Source organism: Passer montanus, unplaced genomic scaffold (assembly GCF_014805655.1).
Source record: "Passer montanus isolate IOZ18808 unplaced genomic scaffold, ASM1480565v1 scaffold46, whole genome shotgun sequence".
In the NCBI taxonomy this organism is placed as follows: domain Eukaryota; kingdom Metazoa; phylum Chordata; class Aves; order Passeriformes; family Passeridae; genus Passer; species Passer montanus.
Genome location: NW_024369485.1, coordinates 4,034,785 through 4,055,343, shown reverse-complemented (window position 1 = coordinate 4,055,343; position 20,559 = coordinate 4,034,785). Strand labels below are relative to the sequence as shown.

The window sequence follows — 20,559 nt, the reverse complement described above, 5'->3', positions numbered from 1 at the left end:
AAAAAAAAGGCATTTGAATAGAAAGAATGGACAAATAAGAAAGAAATGGGAAAAAAATACCAGTTTAGAAATACATCAGGAACTTAATGATGCCACCTTGTTGATGAGAAAGAATAAATCAGATGTTTGCAACATCTTTGTAAGAATGTCTTGGGAAAATTCAAAACTGAATTTAGAGATCCAACCTACCACAGTTTTGAAAAGCAAATTTATTTGCCTAATAACAAAACAAAATTAAAGAACTGAGGAGGTATAATACTTTGAGAGGAGAGTAGGAATAAAAAGTTCAAAGGATTCAGTACATCTTCTTGTTAGTGCTAAAAGAAGTCAGACCCTTTGCCCAAGAATATACTCAAAAGAACTAAATAAATATGTAAAAAGGAAACATTTTCCACTACCTACAAGGAGAGAAATTCTGGAGGAGATGGCTTATGCCAAATATTTTTCAACTCTTGATGCCTCAGCAGGTTTCTGGCAGCATTTCTTAGACAAACAGAGGGTTTGTTTGTGCACCTCCAACACCTCCTTTGGGAGACACAGTTTCCCCCAATTGCCACTGGGTTATAGTTAGCACCAGAGGTGTTTCACCAGAAAACACAACCATTTTTCTCTGATGAGGAACATGCTAAGACCTGAACAGATGACACTGTGAACTGGGAAACATGGTAGAAGGCTAAGACCAATGTTTCCCAAATAGCAGAAATGCTGGGCCTTGACCTGAGCGAGATAAAAATAAATGTGAACACCACATCTCTTTCTTAGAAGAGAAAAAAAGAAAGAAGGAAGAAAATGGACAGACAAGAAGGAAGGAGAGAAAAAAGAAAAAGAGAAGAGAGAAGGACAGAAGGAAAGACAAAATAATTCTTTGGAATATAACTAGGAAGGAATATAAGGCATATAATAACTTAGTACTAACCATCACTGCTCCTATAAACTATTTTGTTTTCTTGCAAAAGTTATTGAATGAAAATTAGATATAAAACTTAATAAAGTGCTTCAATGAGTTAATTAAAGAAGTCTTATCCTAAGACTGCAAAAACCTCTCCAAAAAGTACTGTCAAAACATCTGAGCAGTCTCCAGAGAGACAAAGAAACTCTCAGAATCACCAAGCAGACAAAACGACTACATTTATAATATATCATGCCACATATATGCACATACATAATAGATACAAATTATTTTTTGCATATACACTATCGAATTTATAATTAAAGGTTAGTGGAATTACTTTAATTATATCAGCATTAAGAAAATACTGTTGTATTGCCAAAAAAGGCACAACAAAAGTAGCTCCTCACTAGAAGACACAAGTGTAGGATGGAGTGAATTCAGATGAGTGATTTGATGCAGATTTCTCCTTGCAGTTGTGGAAAGAGGTGAAGTCTGAAGACAGAGTTTCATAAAATAAATTTTTCTTTTAAGGAACAAATCTAGATTCTGAAAGTCAGAAGAATTACAACTAAGAGCTTTTAAAAAATAAAGTGCTAATGCACAACATGGTTTAGAATCAAAATTTAAACCCAAATCAGTTTAATAGGCTCAGTTAAAGTTTGAATGCTAAATGGTTTTTTGTTCAATTCTATGCATTTAACAATTCCACAATTGCTAAGGCTTTCACAGCATGTAAGAGATTTTGTATATCCATCATATACACCCACAAATTATCTCTCTGTATAAAATTAATTCATCATATCAGAAGTATTGTCCTACTTCCTACATTTCCTAAGACCATTGATTCAGTCCATAGGCAGTATGTCTAAGGAATGCACAAACAATGGGCTTTGTGACCCAGAAGTATTGTAAAGAATAGGAGAGAAATAAAGCCCAATGGATACAAGTGATGCCCAGTACAATTTCTCCCCACACAATGAACAATGCCCAGCCCATCCCTGAGTAGCTCCCAGCCAATCCCCCCAGTTTATGCTCCAGGCACAAACTTGGTATGGAATTCCTTGGTATGGAATACCCCTTTGGCCAGTTTGGGACAGCTGTCCTGGCCACACTCCCTCACAGGCTCTTGTGAACCTCCTCACTGGCAGAGCAAGGGAAAATAAAAAGATCTTGACTTTGGTTAACACTACTTAGCAAGAAGCAAACCTTCAGTGAGTTGTTAACATTATTCTCATGCTAAATCCAAACTAGGGCACTGCAGCAGCTACTAAAGAAGAAAATTAACTCTATCCCAGCCAAAACCAGGACACTAGGTAATATAGCAGTATACAACTGTCAAGATTGGTGCATTCATTACCTGCATGCTTGTGGGCTGAGTCATAACGTCTGTAACCTTTTTATAGCCATGCAACATGATATGATTGCAGTCAGGTTCAACTTCAGCCCAAATAACCACATGAAGGCAGTGAAGAGACAGAGGCAAAATAGGGAAATATCTAACTCTGAATGATGGGCACTCCAGAGCTCTGTTTATCTGCAGTGCTACAGTGAACAAGTAAATAGATTTTAGGAAATAGTCAAAGCCATTATATTTGCATGAAAAAATGTATCAAATGCTATGAACAAAATGCTATTTTTGTGCAGTCTCTTTGGTACAATCTTACTATAAGAAAAAGTTATTTTTACACATCACAGCACATATTAGGGCAGCTGTGGACACAAAAGTAAACAAAAAATATTACTCTTTGGAAGTAAAAAATTAAAATCTGTATTGATTTATTGTATCTGTGATTGATATAAGCCAAGGACAGAAACCGGAATGGTGAAATCAAAGAAATGCTTTCTTTCTGGTGTCTCCAACAGCAATGAATTCACAAAAGGAATTTTTGCAGGAAATGTCTATGAAATGGCATACTTTTGTTAATGTCATCAGACAAAATTCTGATTACAAGAAAGATGCCTTCCTTATTGGAAAATGCAGGCCATCATACATCAGTGGTTACCATTTGGCTGAGCTGATGTTAGGAGTTACATGATCTCAGTGCACCCTGGGAAATGCAATCCAGCTATTAGGTCCAAGAGAGAAAGGGTATGAAGAAATATGAGACTTTAAAGATAACTGCCATGATGTATGGTGAAATTGTAACATTGCAGTGTTATAGAAATTACTGCTTAGCTAAGCCAAAATTTGATTTTTGATTCAACAAGCTAAGGAAAAATATTTAAATATGTGAATGTCAAAACATTTCCATTTGATCAGATATATGAAAAATTAAATTTACTGAACAAAATGTTCTTAAATATTTCCATAGTCAATTTTTTTTGCTGCAGTTAGGTTTGATAAATATGAATACAGAAAGAATTCAAACTACTAGAATTTCTCATTACATAAACCCTGTCTTTTTTGCCAATACACATAACCCTAAAAAGGGGGATTTCTTTGCATTTAATCAAGTCTATTTTGTTCATAGTTTTATCTTCTTCATTAAGATAAAATTTATCATCTAGTTTTCATTTTTTGCTGTTATTAGCAAACAAGAATTTGATCTAAAAATAAGGAAACAAAAGAATTATGCAGAGCTTACTTTCAAAATAGGCACGACCTGTTTTACCTGAATATGCTAAGTCAAAGTAAAATATTTTCTAAAAGGCATATGACAAATTCTGTTCCAAAGCAAAAAAACCCCAACTTTCAGTCTCCTGCCAGTAGTTGCACAATATTCTGATTTTGTCAAGTACTTATATTCTTGAGATTCTCAACATCTGTATTAAAACACGATGCAATGATAATTTCTTCCATCTCTAATTTATGCATTGTAATCACTTATGTAGATGTGGTACATTTATTTGAACACATTGTTAGAGTCTCTAGCTGGGGGATTTGGCTCTTAAAACTCTGCTTAAGGGAAAGACCAGTGAACTGGAAGTGATTATCTCCAGCTCAGTCTTGTGCCTTCAGATAAGCCTGGGGGCAGCATGCCAGTGTTTGAGGGACCGTGCCCTTGATGTGCCGCCTCAGCAGAGGCCGGGCGTGGGGACCCGCTTGTGTGGCAGCAAAGACACAGGAGTTGATGTGCTCCAAACAGTGGATGCACCTGAGAATCATCACATAGGAATCAGAGCTTCTCCCCTCAAAATGTAGCAGGACCAGAACACAACTCTAGTGCACCAACACCAACGCACATATGGAGCAGCAGGAGCTGGAAGCCGTTGTGCAGCAGGGATTCTGTAGTGGCCGTCATGGGAAGCAGCGTGGATATGGAGCAGCAGGAGCTGGAAGCCGTTGTGCAGCAGGGATTCTGTGATGTAGTGGCCGTCGTGGGAACATGGTGGGATGACTTGAATTACTGGGCAGCCATAGTGGAGGGCTCTAAACTCTTCAGAAGGGGCAGGCAAGGTAGAAGAGGCACTTGGATAGCCCTGTATTTTAAGAGTGTTGGGATTCGTCATGAAATCAGAGTTCACAAAACGATAGTTTTGGATTCTCAGAGGAGGAAGGATGGGGAGCTAGCAGGAGTGCTCTGTGATTGACCATTGTCAATCATTTATGAACAGTCCTGACTAACTGGAGAATCCCGAGTTTACTGGAGGTTAGCTCAATGATCTTGGAGGTTTTTTCCAACCTAAATGTTTCTGTGACTATCAGTAACCAAAGCAGGGCATGGTGTGGAGCGCAGTGAGGATCTGGGACTCTCACCTTTGGACCTTTGGCAATTTGCTCTGAGCTTTCTAAACTGTTTGACTCAGCTGCTTGCTACAGAGTATATAAATGGAGATCCAAGTCAGAAGGCTCACTCTCCCTGAGGCAGCAGGGAAGACTTGAAGAGGGAAGAAAAAATAGATAAAGAAAGAGCAGCAAGAGGGACCGGGGCTCACCATGGGCCCTGTGCAGCTCTTGCTGCTCTCCCTGCTGCTCAGCAGTGGTGTTCTCACACGTAAGTATTCTCTTTTATGTCAGTGCTCTTTACTGCTTTATTTATGAGCCCATTAAAACAACAATATTGAAAAACATCAAAAGGACCAAGGCTTTTAGAATTAAAAAGGTTTAGTGTGGCAAATATGTAATTTCTTCCCTTCATGGGAATGGGCAGTCATAGGAAGATCCCAGTGTAGAAAAGTCATGAATGTTGCCTGATGGCTTTTGAACAGATTTAAAGTATTTTGCAACTTGTAAGGCATTCACTGTTTTTCTCCAGCATTGTCTTTTTAAACCCTCATGGAGCTACTATAGCTTGGAGATATCATGCAGACTTGGCCCAGCTGTTGCTAACCTATTTTGCAGCAAATGTGAAGAGAGAGCAGTAAAGCAAATTGTATTTGGCAGGCAATTTAAATGCAATTTTGTTCTGAAGGGACACAGTCATCAGTAAAATAAGTAGGCCAGTAGAGGGGTCTTTTCCTAAGATCAGAAAAGACAACTGAGATCAATATGATGCTATGGATTGTGAGATATCCTTGCTTCCCAAGAAGTGGCTTTTTAGAATACAGCTCTGTAGTGTTACCTAAGGCTTCAAGGAGCTTAAGGAGAAAAGTGAGTCTAGAGGTAATTATGCAGGTCTGGTTTTATATGAAGATCTAATTAATCATATGGACATCTTTGTTGAATTAATATTCTGTTCCTGACTGACGTTACACAAATGTATTGCTATTACTTGTTTCTAATTGCTATTAATGATATTATTAATTATTAATAGTAGTATTTCTGATGCTATTGTTACTGTGACTAATGTTACAGTCTATTTCTATGGGGTGGTTTACTTAGAATTTCCAGAATGAAAACGTGGAAAGTGTGCAGAGAACACTGTGAAAAGTGCTGACCTTCATGTGTGATATCCTAGAGAATGACATAGCACCCAATAAATGCAAGAAATTTAGTAGATTATGTTTAATTTAATTTAATTTTATTTTATTTAAATAGAATCATGTGGAACATATCTAAGACTGATTGGAGCAAATATTTCTTCTTAACTTGAATAGGCTTACAACCAGTGTTCTTTTTGTCCAAAGAATAAACTCTCAATATTCAGAAAAGATTTATTGGCAGGGAATTTTTGTATTAACCTTCAAAGTTGTCCTATTTTAAACATACAAAAACCAGAGTATAGCCATTAATCCATTTTGAAGTATTTTTGTGTGGTCAAATAGACTATAATTTTAAAGTAAAATGTGTTATATGTACATTTCATCTGTCTTGTTTTACAAACCTTTTTGTAAACAGCTTTTCCAATTTTTAATGTTGTTTGTTTGGGTTTTTTACAGAAGAAGAATCACCTGAAAGTGCAAATCCAGGATGTTCAAGTAAGTGATTTTTTGCATTTCCTTTTGTTATCTTATGTCACTATTTTAACTGAAAACATCTTTCAAAGACTGAGTTTTCCTAATATTTTCTTATGAAATAATTAAAATGAAAGTGATGGCAATATTCTTAAGTACTTCTTGCCATTTATTTTAAGTATTCAATTATCCATTAGGTCTGGTTCAAATAATTTAAAAACTTTCCTAAGATTGGACAAGCTGAGGTTAATTTTCTGAACTTTCTTAAAGTTCTCATTAAGAAACTATTTTCCATTTTCCAAACATTTCCAAACTATTTCCATTTTGATTGGGTTTTTTTATCTATTTCTTAATTGTCAGATGCAAAATCCTTAATCTAGAAATCCCTGGTTACTAAATGTGAAGCTATAACATTGAGGTTAAGTACACTACACCTCAGTGTGGACTGAATCTCACATTTTATTTACCCTTCACAGCTGCTGCTAAGCCCACATAATTACACTTAGATTTCTAACTAAATACCTGTAGAATAAATCATCAACTCTGTCAGCAAGGACAGCAATTTCTTTAAACAAGCCAAGAGTCAGGAAATGCTGACTTTATGCACTATCTTTGTCATGAACTCTGACTGGTGCTGACTGCTCGGTTAGATACATAATGTTCCACCACAGGGTCAAAGTACTGAATGAGTTAGTTTGTTCTTAGTCTTCAGGGGCTTTTTTTTTTACCCTTTGTTGGGTGCTTTAGCACCACCTCCAGGCAATTTGGTTTACTTCAGGTGGCTGAACCACCTCAGAGACTGCTGGGCTGCATTGCCAATTTCTTGTTTATTTTTGATACAGTTACTTATTTATTGTGTGTATTTCTAAGCTTATCATTTCTCTATTCCTTTTTCATTGGTTTCTGTTTAAAAGCAGGATATGAAGCAATAATTTCCACTCTAGAAATGCAGATACTGGTGTTGCAAATTTTTCTGAGTACAGTCAGAGACGAGGATAGCCAAAAGTGACTGGATTAGTGATGAATCTTTTAATAGTAGCAAATTCTAGGGTTAAATAGATAATTTAATTAAGTTTCAAATGTTTTTAAGATGCTGATTACCATATGATTGTTAGTTATTATTGCAATAATTCTGTTTAGCAATTACATGAAAATAATCTCAGCTAAAGTATGTAAAGCTTATAAAAGTGATAGTGCAGTAAGGGAATGAGATTTATGGTACTAATTTGTTGTCCTCCCTGTGTATGAAATGGTGTGGCATAAAGGGCAATGTTAGCATTACCATTGGCTTCTGATGTGACAAAAATTTGATAAAAGAAGATTAAGCTATATTCCTGCAGGCCCAGGCAGGCAAAGTCATGCAGATTTGATGGTGGGTATTTGGGTTTACGCCAGCATTACCTATCTTTGGTTTTTCTATAAAAGTAGATCAGGACTGCACATGGTCAGGCAGTCACAAATAACCACAGAGGAGCAATTTAGGAAATTGCCTTTCATTCAGGATCACAACAGAATCAGTTCCAGTGAGTTGCTCAGTCTAAACCAGAGGAACGGTAATTTCTGCTTCAGATTGATCTAGACTGCTCAAATACAGACACTTCAAGTGCCTAATTATCATCTTTAGTTTCAAACAATGCCTGCAGTTTTAGTGGGAGTGAATTATGAATGAGGATATTGTTTTGGTTCTATTATTCAATCCAGACACCAAAGGAATATCTTATATTTCTGTATTTGACATAGAGACTATTTTTTTCTTTATATTTCTATTAGCACTTTCATTCATGTTTGCAGGGTTTAAAATTACAGAGAATTGGGTTTGAGGGCAACAGGTAGAGTTTAAATACAGGTGGAATCTATTCTTTTGAGAAAGCCTCTTAGGTTTTTGATAGAAAGAGAAACACCTCTGGAGATACTCCCTCCTGCGATAGTTCTAATCATAATTTAGTGCTTTTCCCTTGTTCTGGATGTTCTCCAGCTAACTGAAGCTTATGTCCATTAAAAATAATCTACCCTAGTAAAATGTTCTGATCTAATAAGTGAATTAGAGTAAATAATATTTCAGAGAGTCTGAGGCAGAAAGATCATCCATAAATTCAGGTGAAATTGTATTGAGGAATGGTAGTTTTGGTGTGTTGCCTATTTCTACGGTTTTTTGCTTTCAGTCTCAGTCATGTGACTGGTAAAGCACCTTGTATTTGCATTATGATGGAAAAATCTGAGCTGAAAGGAATCTTTTTATTACCAATTTGAAAATTACAATTTGATTGGTTCAATTTAGAATCCATAGGGTAGGTTTAAATCAGTTTCACACTTCAAGTTTTCTCCTGTCTTTCTCATTTGCTTTTTGGGCATGATTTGAAGGACAGGTGGGGTCACAGTGTCAAATCCCATCGGAGCAGTGGACCCCAAAACATATGCTGCTCCCAGAAGTTTTGTCCTATGCTTCAGAAAGTATCCAACTGACATGAAGTCATCACTTCTCTGTCTGAAAGATATTCTGTAAAAGGAAATAGTGGAAGCGTGAGTCTTCAGTCTTCTTTTTTCTGACGTTCATTTTATTTACACAACACTAAGCACACGCTGTACGGAACACATATGCATACATATTCTAGTCAGGTCATAAAACCACTCTCATTTTCCCAATTGCAGAGGATGCAACCAGATTTAAACCCCTCAGAAAATATGTTTACTCATATGAAGCAGAGACATCAAGTGGGATCACAGGAACAACAGAGTCTCGAAGCGGTTCAAAGATCACTTGCAAGGTAGGCAAAGAGGAGTAAATACACTCAGCTGGGGACTGTGTACTTAACAGTATGGGAACTGGCAGCTGGGGAGCATCCTTCAGTGATTTTCCAAACAAGATCATCGTTTTGAAGGGCACATATTGAAGATCATGAAGACTAAGCCCCCCACCTGTTCTGGACAGAGGTACTGAGGATGGCAGAAGTCCTTCACACCTCTGTGCTTGTGCATTTCAATACCTGGCTGTACTTTTACATGAGAAAGGGGCAAGACCTGGTACTTCAGTTTTCCTTAGCTCCAAAGCTTGGTCTACCAATGCCCATGAAACACTCTAGAAATTGAATTAAAATAACTCATTAATACCATGAAGATCACATGAGAACCTGCTGATGGAAAGAGTCCCATAGGCCATTTAACTACCCGATGTCACCTTATCTTGACCAAAACTTTCTCAACATCATGTTGGTTTTGAGGTTTGTTTTTTTTTTTCCTAAAATGGAGTAACTCTGAAAAATATTTTTATTTAGCACATACTGTTCTGATAGAGTTTAAACACATTGATCAGGGTAATGACTCAAGTTTTCATACAGTTCTAATACTCAAAATTCTGAGAAACTAAGTTGCTTACTTAGTATGATCCCTACTATTAGCCAAGCAAATACTTGCCCTCTTATCTCCTCCATGGAGTTACCTAAAGCTCTTTAGAGCACTTTGGAGTCTTTCCAGCTGGTAGCAGGCTGATCCTGAAAATGTGATAATGCTAAAAAGAATAATAAGCAGTAGCAGGGTGATCCTGGAAATGTGATAATGCTAAAAAAAATAATGTATAATATTTGTTTTTTCAGGTTGAGCTGGAGGTACCCCAGCTATGCCGATTCATCCTGAGGACAATGCATTGCTCCCTGAGGGAGACATTTGGTGTAGACACCGAAGGAAAGGCTATTCTGAAAAAGTCCAAGAACTCTGAGGACTTTGCAAGTGCCATGTCAAAGTAAGCAATGTCAATTGTCATCAATACTTGGGACCTTAGCATGGAACAGGCTGCAGTGTAAACAGTCCACCCTTATTATGTTTTTCTAGTCATGGAACACATTTCATGATAACATGGTAGATTTGTAAGCTGGTTCCACAGCATAACTATGCCTGATACACTTAAGAGTTAACACAGTTCTCAATTGCCAGTAGGGAAGGGAGTTTTACATACAACATTTTCACCTGGAATGGTTTCTTCATTTCTGTCATCCACAGAAGTTGTTGGGTAGTGCCCCAAAAGATTATTGCAAGTGTAATTATTATTCCTTCTTGTAAACACATTCTCAAATGGCTGCACTCAGCTGGTTTAAGATAATTTTCCTTTGCTAACAGACTGTGCAATAGAAAGGCATTTGAGACTGAAGTCCAGATTTCCAGTCCCAATCTCTAACAGCCTGTTTAGCTAGTCTTTTCTCTACATATTTGTTTTTGTAAGTAATTTCTTCTACTCCCTCTACCCATCTATACTCTAGTGCTTGTCAGTGCATATTTTAGTTATTCACCTTTGTGCTTCTTTCAGTGCCTCAGTAGTCATCTCTTCTCGCTAGCTCTAGATCTCAAACCAATTAGAGACAGTGTTAAAATATATTTTACAGAAAACAGTCAAGGTTTTCTTTAAAGACTCAGACTAGTAGTGAATCCTTCCCATCATTTTGTAGTTTATTGCAGTAGTTAATAATTGTCTCATTCTAAAAATTTATCTCCTCTCTGAGTTTATGCAATTCCAACTTTCAGCCATTGCTCTTGGTATTTGCTTGCCCTTAGATGACGTAATCTGGTGAAATCAAAATGTCCTTGGTTAGAATTTTGCTGCTTTAATAGTAGTACTTTCTGTTAGTAACAGCAGTGAATAGTAAATAATGATAGACCAAGATAAACATGATGCTTTATCTCTAGCCCAGTAGGTTATTGATAACATGTTCTTCACTGTGTGGCTTTAATATGACTTCATACTAATATTGTTTTTCTGGGGGGCAGGAATGAGCTAAAATTCAGCATTCAGGATGGAACAAAAGTCAAGCTGTATCCAGAGGAGGATGAGCCTGTGAATGTACTGAATCTCAAGAGAGGTATCATCTCAGCTCTCCTTGTGCCAACAGAAACGGTGGAAAACATAAAAACAATTCCAATGGTAGGTATTTTGAAAGTATTAACTTTATTGTTTTAGCCAATGGAAAAAAGCTCACCTAGACAGTTATTCCTTAACATCATTTGCAAAAGGCTTGGACATACAGATCAGAAAGGGTGCCTTTCAGGTAGATCAGAAAATGTCTGACAGCATGAGCAAAGGCACTGACTTCTTTCTTCTTTCCAGGATACTGTGTATGGAAAATGTGACAGTGAAGTTGAATTCAAATCCAGAAAAGGGAATGTTGCAGAAGATATTTCAATTACCAGGTACCTGAAAGGTTGTGACAACTTCAGTCCCATCAGAGATCATGTCAGCCCCATTGCCATTGTAAAAGGACTAGTAAGTATGCCATTAAAAATTATATAAGTAACATTTTTCACAGCTGCACTTAAAATGATAAATATCACTACCATGACTACTTTTATATTTATTTTTTGAAAACATATTTTTACTGCACCCTTCCATTAGATCAGACTGGCAGTATTGTTGGCTGTCAATAGAGAAAAACAAAGAGTGTAATTACCTTCTTTCATGTTGATCTCTCTTTTAAGGAGAGCTTTTCATATCTGGAGTTAGTACTATTGATTATTTAATAATCTATCAGAGCATAGCCAAATTGGGTCATGATTTTCAAAATTCTAATTTTATCTAAAACATGTAGACCTCCAAAACTCTAAAGTGTCTATAAGGTCCAGGAGGATACGGCTCTAGATGCCCTGAAGTAAGTGGTTTGACAAAATGTTCAGTCTACCCGTTAGTCCACAATGATCAGATGCAGTTGCTTGCATGAATATTGTCAGATTGCTTTCTGATTTCATGGCATCTTTGTTTTTGGGTGTTTTAACTAAAAAAAAAAAGGTTGCATATAATGTGGAAAACACATTTCTACAGTTTTTTTGTAGAAATCTTTAACAGTTGTGTCATGAGACTGAACATCAGAGTTGTTACAAGGGGACTGAACTATTCCAAAAATTACAAATTGTTTTCATGAAGGAGCCTTTGTAGGCAGCAGGGGATCAATCATGAACTACTAACCCAAGCACCTCAATAAGGCCTGAGGGAACATTTCAGTGGGATTTCTGGACTTAAGTCCAAAGATTGTTACTGGCACAATTTTGTCTTTGTGTAAGAATGATTCCAGTTGTGCACCTCCATTTCCAACATGTAACTGTTAATCTTACAGTAAAACTGTGTCAGCCTTTAAAACTATGATTGTTTCCTATTCTACTCAGTAAGCTGACTGCCAAACTATTTCTTTTACAGAACACCCCGTTATCTGCCCTCCTGAAGAGCACTCAGTTCTGTCATTACAATATTGATGCAAAGAAAAGGCACATAAGAGATGTTGTCTGCAGTGAAAAACACCTGTTTCTGCCTTCCTCATACAAGTAGGTTGCTCACTATTTATTATTCGCCTATATTTATAAATCTCCATTTTAAATGGTGATGTATCACATTCTGCCCTGACTACATCCCTAAATGGACATTTTGTTTTTAAGAAGACAGGAGACCTGTCAAGACCTTGTAAAAGCACTTGGACTTAACTAAAGCACTTAAATAAAGACAAAAATTTGTCTTTCTTTCCTAGAAAACGCTATGGTGTCATGACAGAGGTCAACCAGACTCTGAAGCTTGAAGATACCCCAAAGATCACTAACAAAAATTTTGATGGAGGTATGGCTGCAGTTCTCAATATTATAAATACAGAGACAAAATACAAATACATGGACAATTTTTTTCATTAAAGTAATTAAGGATGAGGGGACCAAATAAACTCATCATTTTAAATGAAATTTTATCAACTTAGTAAGGAAAAGTTTAAGTATAAAATGGAAGAACCCAAGAAGTTTAAAAAAACCCCTAATTTTAAATAATCTTTGTGTTTTCATTTTAAAATTCTTCTCTAAAAATTAAAAATGTATCATTTGCTTGAAAAGTAATATTAATCTTATTGGAAATTAGTTTAATGAACCCTTTTCAGCTACCCATAATTTCTTAAGCATCTTTTAGCTTCAGTTGCAAATGTAAACAATCCATTATTACTATATATTTTGTTCTGAAACATACATTTCTGACCTGCAGCTATTAATCCCAGTCATAAAATATTTCTTATAACATATATTTATTAATAGTTAAAAAAGCAAAATATGCTAATATGAGAAGTGTTAAGGAATACTCTTCACAAAAATATAAAAGAATGTGTACAAATATTCAACTTTTTGGACAATAATATTAAATTCCACAGCATTATTTTTATAAACTGCTCAGCTGTTGAATGTTAACAGTTATCATATTAAATAATGTACAGACTTTGTATTTATCCTGAATGTATGATAGAAGATAAAAATTAACACAGCTCCCTTATAAAGACATAAAGAATGCATTTTTTTTCCAATTTCTAGATGCACTGGAAGAGAAGGGACTTGCACTGGAAAGTACAGATGCCAAACTGCCCAGGCAGGGTGATGCTGTTCTGAAAACCCTGCAGGAAATGCAGAAACTTGCAGCCTCCCAGGAGAACCAGCAGAGAGCAAGACTCTTTTACAGATTTGTTTCTGGGCTGAGGAGTTTACACAACAGCACTCTTGGCTCTTTTGTACCAAAGATGATGGAAACCTCAAGGTGTGTTTCAGCAGTTCACAGTGCAAGAACACCACACATCAACGCCTGGCAAAACCATGCTATGGTTGATGATTTTCTGCAAATAGTTTTAAATTAGAAGCGTACTGAATGTAATGAGTGTCTTTCAGAAAGATAAGTGCTCTGAGAGCTATACAGAGAGGGAAATAAGGAAGGGAGCATCAAGACAACTATGTGTGCCTGACACAATCCTTTGGATGCGTTTTTATAGCCAAATATCTTTCATGCAGCTTTGCTCAAGGACAATGGCTGTAATTCCAAATCCCCAAGTGTGACTTATAGCAAAGAACACAGTTTTGAGTGTGAGACTTTGGCAGACATGGAAGAGTGCTAGTTTGGTCTGACCCTGCCCTCCACTCCACACCCTTACTCTTTTGTCCGAGCTGGACTTGAGCCAGGTTACATATCCTTTATGTCCTCCACCTGTAAAGGAACTATAGCCTCAGTCTGGGTCAATATGTTAGATGATAATACTTAAAGTTGTGTAAAAGTCTGTTGTGAAGGAAAAAAAAAAGATACGTCCATGTAATGATCATATTATTAATACATGTTCTAATTTAATTGGGTCATTAGTATAACGTGTAAAACCAAGAAGTTTATTTTTGGTAAGAATTTGCATAATTTGCTTCTAGACAAACATAAGATTACATCACTTATATTAAAACACCGTAATAAACCTGCCATACATTTGTTTCAAACAGTCAACATGCAGTGATAACTGCAAACAGGGAATTAATTAATAAAAGTCATCTCTTCTCCTTTCAGCTCCATCACTGTCCAAGCCCTGGCCCAGTGTGGGACTCCAGAGTGCTACAGTGCAATCCTTCAGATCCTGAGAACTGGAAATGTGAATCCACTTGTGGCAGACCTGGTCACATACACCCTGGGACTGTTGCCTTCTCCAACTCCACAAAGAATACAGGAAATTCTTAACATGGCCCAGTATCAGCCAAGCAGAGCTTCCTTTTATGGCTTGAGTCATTCTGTTACTAAGTAAGTAATGATAGCATGTAATTGTACAAAATTACAGTGCTTTGAGTAAACCCTAAGAGTGTTCACTTTGGAGGATATTTTTATTTTTACGTATTTGCTCTTTAGGAATAAAATATAGACATTTCCCAATTTCCTCTTGTGTTTCTGATGCATTTATCTATTTCTTTAGGTTCTACAATGAGAAGAAGATTGTGACAGAAGAAATAGCAGATGTTGCAGACTTCATGGTATCACTGCTTGGCACTGATTGCTCTGGGGAAGATGAACTCACATACCTCACACTTCGGGTATTTTTATCTCCTTATTTCCTTATGCAGGCTATTATAATAATGCTAATATTATATTATATTGTATTATATGGTATTATATTATATTATATTATATTATATTATATTATATTATATTATATTATATTATATTATCACATATATTATTCTACTTCTCTTAGTGCAGAGGAAGTTTTTATCATCTTTCTGTGTTTTCCTCACTGCCAGGCTATTGGAAACATGGGTGCAGTAATGGAGAAAGCTAAACCCAGTGTGAAATCTTCTCTGAAGACATGTATCAGAAATGAAGCTGCATCACTTTCAGTTCAGAAAGCAGCCATCCAGGCATTCAGGAAAATGACAATTACTGAAGAGGTAAATTGGTGCAAGATCCAGGATAAACTGTTCTCAGTTCACCTTGACTGTTCACAGGAGTTACTGAATATGCAAAGCTATTCCCATTGTTTCAGTTCTGCTATCTCCCTTTTAGCTGGCTCCAGCTTTTCAGAACCCCTTTAGTAAGTTTTCATACACCTAGCTGGGAAACCTCCTGACTTAGTGGGTGTTGTTCTTTTGAGATGCAGTTTCTTTGTACAGTTAGTCTCGGTTTAAATGGGAAGATCAAGTCTATTCCTTTTAGTGTCTTCAGTGGAGTTCTGCTTGTTTAAAGGTGGTGTTAACTAATTAATTACCCCAGACATAAATATATTTAGCTAAGAAAAAAGTCATGTCCCTGTTTTATATTGGTGGTTTTTTGTCATTGTTAACAGTACTGGGTAGATGTGTGTTTACAACGCAGTGACATTACAGCATCCCTGACAGAATAGATATCATTATACAGAGCATTTCTGCTCAGCATGGTGAGATGGTTTCAGATATGCTCCTTTTTCCAGACAAGGCTTAAAAGGTCTGGGAGACTGGAAACACCTGAAACTCATATACTCATATTCAGTTTAATACATTTAATTTTTTAATTATTACTCCATTTTAAACAATGTTTTTAATTTTCCTGTAGCAGTAGATTTTGAGCATCTTCTTTTCCTAAATTGAATTATCTTTTTTTTCCAAATTTTGACAATTTGTCTGCACATATGATTGCCAATGATCAAAAATTGGAATTCTTAAGTAAAAGTGTAACCTGTATGTACAAGATAAAAAATAAATAAAAGATTTTAAAAAAAGGCAAACAAAAAATAGAGGGGAAAAATAAATTTAAAATATGAGAAAATAAAGGATAAGAGAGACTATTTACAAGACCATTTATTGACAAGACAAGAGGGAATGGGTTCAAATTAAAAGAGAGTAGTTTTAGATTAGATATTAGAAATAAATTCTTTACTGTGGGGGTGGTGAGTCACTGGCTCAGAGCACCTGTGGATGCCCCATCTCTGGAAGTGTCCAAGGCCAGGCTGGATCAGGCTTTGAGCAGCCTGGTCCAGTGAAAGGGTTCCCTGCCCATGGCAGAGGAACTGGAACTAGATGGTTTTCAAAGGTGCCTTCCAATAGAAATGATTCTGTGATCCTCTGATTCTATGAAAATCACTTTTAATAAAGCCATAACTTCTATAATATTTTCTAGCAAAAGAAAGTTTAACAAAATAGCTTCAAAGAAACTGTGGTGATAGGCTGTAGAAATAAAGTACAAAAATAGGTATGCAGTCACTAAAGACTTGGACTCAGTGATCCTTATGAGTCCCTTCCAATTAAGAATATTCTGTGATTATTTCACCCTATATATTCCCAAAAGGCTTTAGCAATATCATCCATGAGCCAGTTCATAGATGCAAATCTTTCTCTATCTGTGTAGGACCGTTCAGCCCTTCTCAAAGCTTTCCAAGAACTGGATGCACCCACAGAGAAACGTCTGGCATCCTATCTCCTAGTGATGAAAAATCCCTCTCCAAGTGATCTTGCAAAGATTTTGAGAGTCCTCACAAAGGAGAAGAGTGAGCAGGTGAAAAGCTTTGTTGCCTCACACATTGCCAACATCCTGGACTCTGAAGAACTGGGCATTGAAGAGTAAGTGAAATTTAGGTGCATATTGGTCTCATTGGGAGAAAAAAAGTTTTTACCATAGTTGCAGTAGTAGTTCACTAGCAGTGGAGTTTTTGACTGGTTTTTCTGTTTATTTGTACAAGCACATCAGCTGAGTAAATTGGCTTTGTGAGGACAGTGCCATATTATAGTCTTTTCATTAAGTCTTATGTTTACTGTTAAATATGTGCAGAGACCTATCCATTAGCAATCAGCACAGCTGTATGAATGTCTGCAAAACCATAAAAAAATCCCTTAATTAAGACTAAATGAGTGTTTGGAATATGTACTAATCATATTTTAATTGCTATCTTCTTCCCTAGTCTGAAAAGCCGAGTTGAAGAAGCTCTGAAAGGAAATCAGCTCCCAACAGCCAAAGATTTCAGAAAATTCTCACAAAATTATCAGATCTCAAAAAGAGTTTCTGTACCTGGAATTGACCCCATCTCTGCCAAAGTAGAAGGAAACGTGATATTTGATCCAAACAGCTATGTTCCTAAGGAGACCATGCTAAAAACCACCCTGCATGCCTATGGATTTGACCCAAGTGATGTCTTTGAGGTACAATTATCAAAAACATTTGCTAGTGTTCAGCTGCTTTCTTTCTCATTTCTGTTTTCTTATAACAACCTTCCGTGAATAATGTATATTTTACAAACCTTGGGAGCAATCTAAAGATCACTGTGACTACAAGGGGACTTTGATTTGGCCTCAATGGGCTTTAGAACAAGCCATTCATTATGTGATGTCACTTGCCACTGACTGGATAGACGACCCTGCTGAAGTTATTAAAGGGCACAGGGTAAAATGAACCCATCCATATCAAATTGACTTTGTGCTAATGAATCATTACTGGCACACTGAAGTACTCACAGTAGATTTTTAGTGAGATACAACCTATGCATAGGTTTTTTGTTGAACTTCACCATACAAATAAAATGAATTATAAGACATAGTGTTCCATATCTTCCACTAAGGGTCATGGGCTTCTAGGATACACTTTAAGTGCATTTTTTCTCCCAAGAAAGTCTGTTTGTTGTAAAGTTCCAAAGAAAAGGAGGCAACTGTCTCAGTTATGTATTGTCCTTTCTGTTCATTTCAGCTTGGCTTGGATGGAAAGGGATTTGAACCAACACTGGAAGCATTGTTTGGAGAGAATGGATTTTTCCCAGACACTGCAACCAAGGCCCTGTACTGGGTTGATGGCAAAGTGCCAGAGAAGGTTTCCAAGGCACTTTTTGACTATTTTGGTTACTCACAGGATGGCAAGCAGGATCAGGTACAGCTTGAAAACATTCTCTGTACAGCACAGCATTCCTATTTGTACACAGTAATTACAGCACTTAGTGCTTTACTCTGTATGTTCCTTCCCCTCTATGGTGAGATAAACAGAAATCCTTAATGTTATTTAACAATCTGTTTTCTTAATTGTATTTGAGGGATGTTTGTGTGATGAGAAATCTGTAAGTGTATGTGCAGAGTAGCTGACGTTCACAAAGTACCTGTTCTAGATATATGACCTCACATACTTCTTATAAATGTTGTATTTCTTTCTGACTGAATTTTCAGGATATTGTGAAAGGAATAATACTTAACCTTGAAAAACTGATAAAAGAATTGGGCAGCAAAGAAGCTCCGGAAGGAAGAGCATATCTAAGGATCCTGGGAGAAGAGCTTGGGTACATGAAACTCAATGATTTTAAACTGCTGGGAAGCTTGATTTTAAAGAGTGTTAAAACTCTTCAGACTGTTCCTGAAATGGTATGTTTCTGGTGCAGCAATGTGCATTATCGACTTTCTTTTTTTCCAAACAGATTTTTTTAAGATTTAGATTGTATTATGTAAAAATATTTGATACCAGCATGAAAATAAAATTATTTAAAATAAAACATCCAGGCTTATGTTGAAGGACTGAGAAATCTGTGAAGACTCCTCAATAACCAAGGAGAGTCCTCCTAGAGGATTGGTGAGGGGAAGGAAAAAGGGAAAGTTCAGCTCATATTGTATTATTGAGATATCAACTGGAACAATTCCCAAAAACTTTGGTACTTTGGTATTAAGTTACATGATTAAATTTTTAATTATGTAAATATGTTTTAATATGAAAAATGTCATCCTTGTATCATCTTAAAAAAGATGGAGTACATTTTAGGAATATTTGGTAATATCCTTCTTTCACAGAAGTAAAATAATCTTTTGCCATTGACTTTGGGGAAACCAGAATATTACATGGTATCTAAACCAATTTGCCTTTTTACGTGTATGTTAAGGTAGATAAAATGTGTGTGTCAAGGCTGGTAAAAAATCCGGTATTCATTTAAAATTCAGATTTTGCTGACAGTCTTTAGTATATGTTCAGAAGCAGTGAATCTGTGGAAATTAGATTTTTACTCCATATGAAATTTTCTTTTGGATTATAGAGTTGCAATCATTCCCTGATCAGTTTGAAAACTACAAAATGTGCATATTCCAAAGTGTGGATTTGTTAGTGTTCATTTCCTTGTTTGATTCCCAGATTGCACAAGCCATCTCAAAAGGTGTTGACAGGGATCTATTTATCCACTACATATTCATGGACAATGAGTTTGAACTTCCAACTGGAGCAGGTTTGCAACTGAAGTTTGCCTTGTCTGGGATAACAACACCTGGGGCAAAAGTAGCTGCAAAGCTTCAACAAAAAAGCGTAAGTCCCAATAGTTGTCTATATTTTTTCTCCTCCTAATAATCTACATTTTAGTTTGTGGATTGAACTGTAACACTACAAACATTTTAAAGATTGGAAAATGTTCTCAATATTAAAAAATCCTAACTCATTAGAGGTCTTTGGTTAATTTGTGGATAACATTTAAATTAGATTAAGAAGCAATGTGTATAATAAATTACAAATTAGTCATAAAATTTATTAATTTAAAATATTTCAACCACTCTTTCAAAAATAAAACTTTTTAATCGGTTTCTATCTCTCCCCCTGCACTCAAAATACAACAGTATGAAAGCTACAGTACGTGAATTTGCTGTTCAAGCCTAAAAGTTAACAAAACATTTTGTTGTGGCCAATTCAAAGAGAAAAATTTTGATTAGCATTTAAAAGAAATATTGAAATTTGAGTCAAGTAAAGTATTTTTTCACCTGAGAGGAAGCAGCTTAAAATTATAACAAGGAAAAAGCATGTAACACAAAATTAATTATCCACTTAAAATTAAAAGAAAATAAATGCTTCTATTCCTTTTTACAGTTCTAATAACTACCTTGCTCTAACATAGTCAATGTTTTGTAAGAACTTCTTGTTAGTTTCAGTTAATCTAAACTTTTTAATTTTCTGCCATATACCAAGATCTAAATAAAAATAAGAAATAAATACTCAAATTTAGTACTTATGGCCTTTCAGTTAGCTCTGGAATCTTTTCCAGAATTTTTCATGGTGTCCCTTCTTTCTTAATGGCCAAAGAAAAAGCTTGGAATAAGCCAGTGTGTGTTTAGAGAAATTAAAATCTTGGATCGATTTCTTTTTTGTAAAATAGTTTGCTCATTGTCCTTGAAAACTGCTATTT

The 20,559-nt window shown here is 36.1% G+C and overlaps 1 protein-coding gene across 1 annotated transcript in view; it reads left to right on the top strand.

Moving 5' to 3' along the window:
- The first annotated feature begins 4,673 nt into the window (after window positions 1–4,673).
- Window positions 4,674–20,559, top strand: part of APOB (apolipoprotein B) — a 36,227-nt gene continuing 20,341 nt past the window's right edge. The window contains 17 exon segments of the mRNA XM_039721595.1: window positions 4,674–4,827; window positions 6,152–6,190; window positions 8,816–8,931; window positions 9,757–9,902; window positions 10,922–11,075; window positions 11,259–11,414; window positions 12,339–12,463; window positions 12,664–12,749; window positions 13,478–13,697; window positions 14,481–14,708; window positions 14,878–14,995; window positions 15,203–15,349; window positions 16,782–16,993; window positions 17,332–17,569; window positions 18,111–18,287; window positions 18,578–18,769; window positions 19,524–19,691. Of these exon segments, the coding sequence (XP_039577529.1) occupies window positions 4,770–4,827; window positions 6,152–6,190; window positions 8,816–8,931; window positions 9,757–9,902; window positions 10,922–11,075; window positions 11,259–11,414; window positions 12,339–12,463; window positions 12,664–12,749; window positions 13,478–13,697; window positions 14,481–14,708; window positions 14,878–14,995; window positions 15,203–15,349; window positions 16,782–16,993; window positions 17,332–17,569; window positions 18,111–18,287; window positions 18,578–18,769; window positions 19,524–19,691 (2,580 nt within the window). The 5' untranslated portion in view covers window positions 4,674–4,769.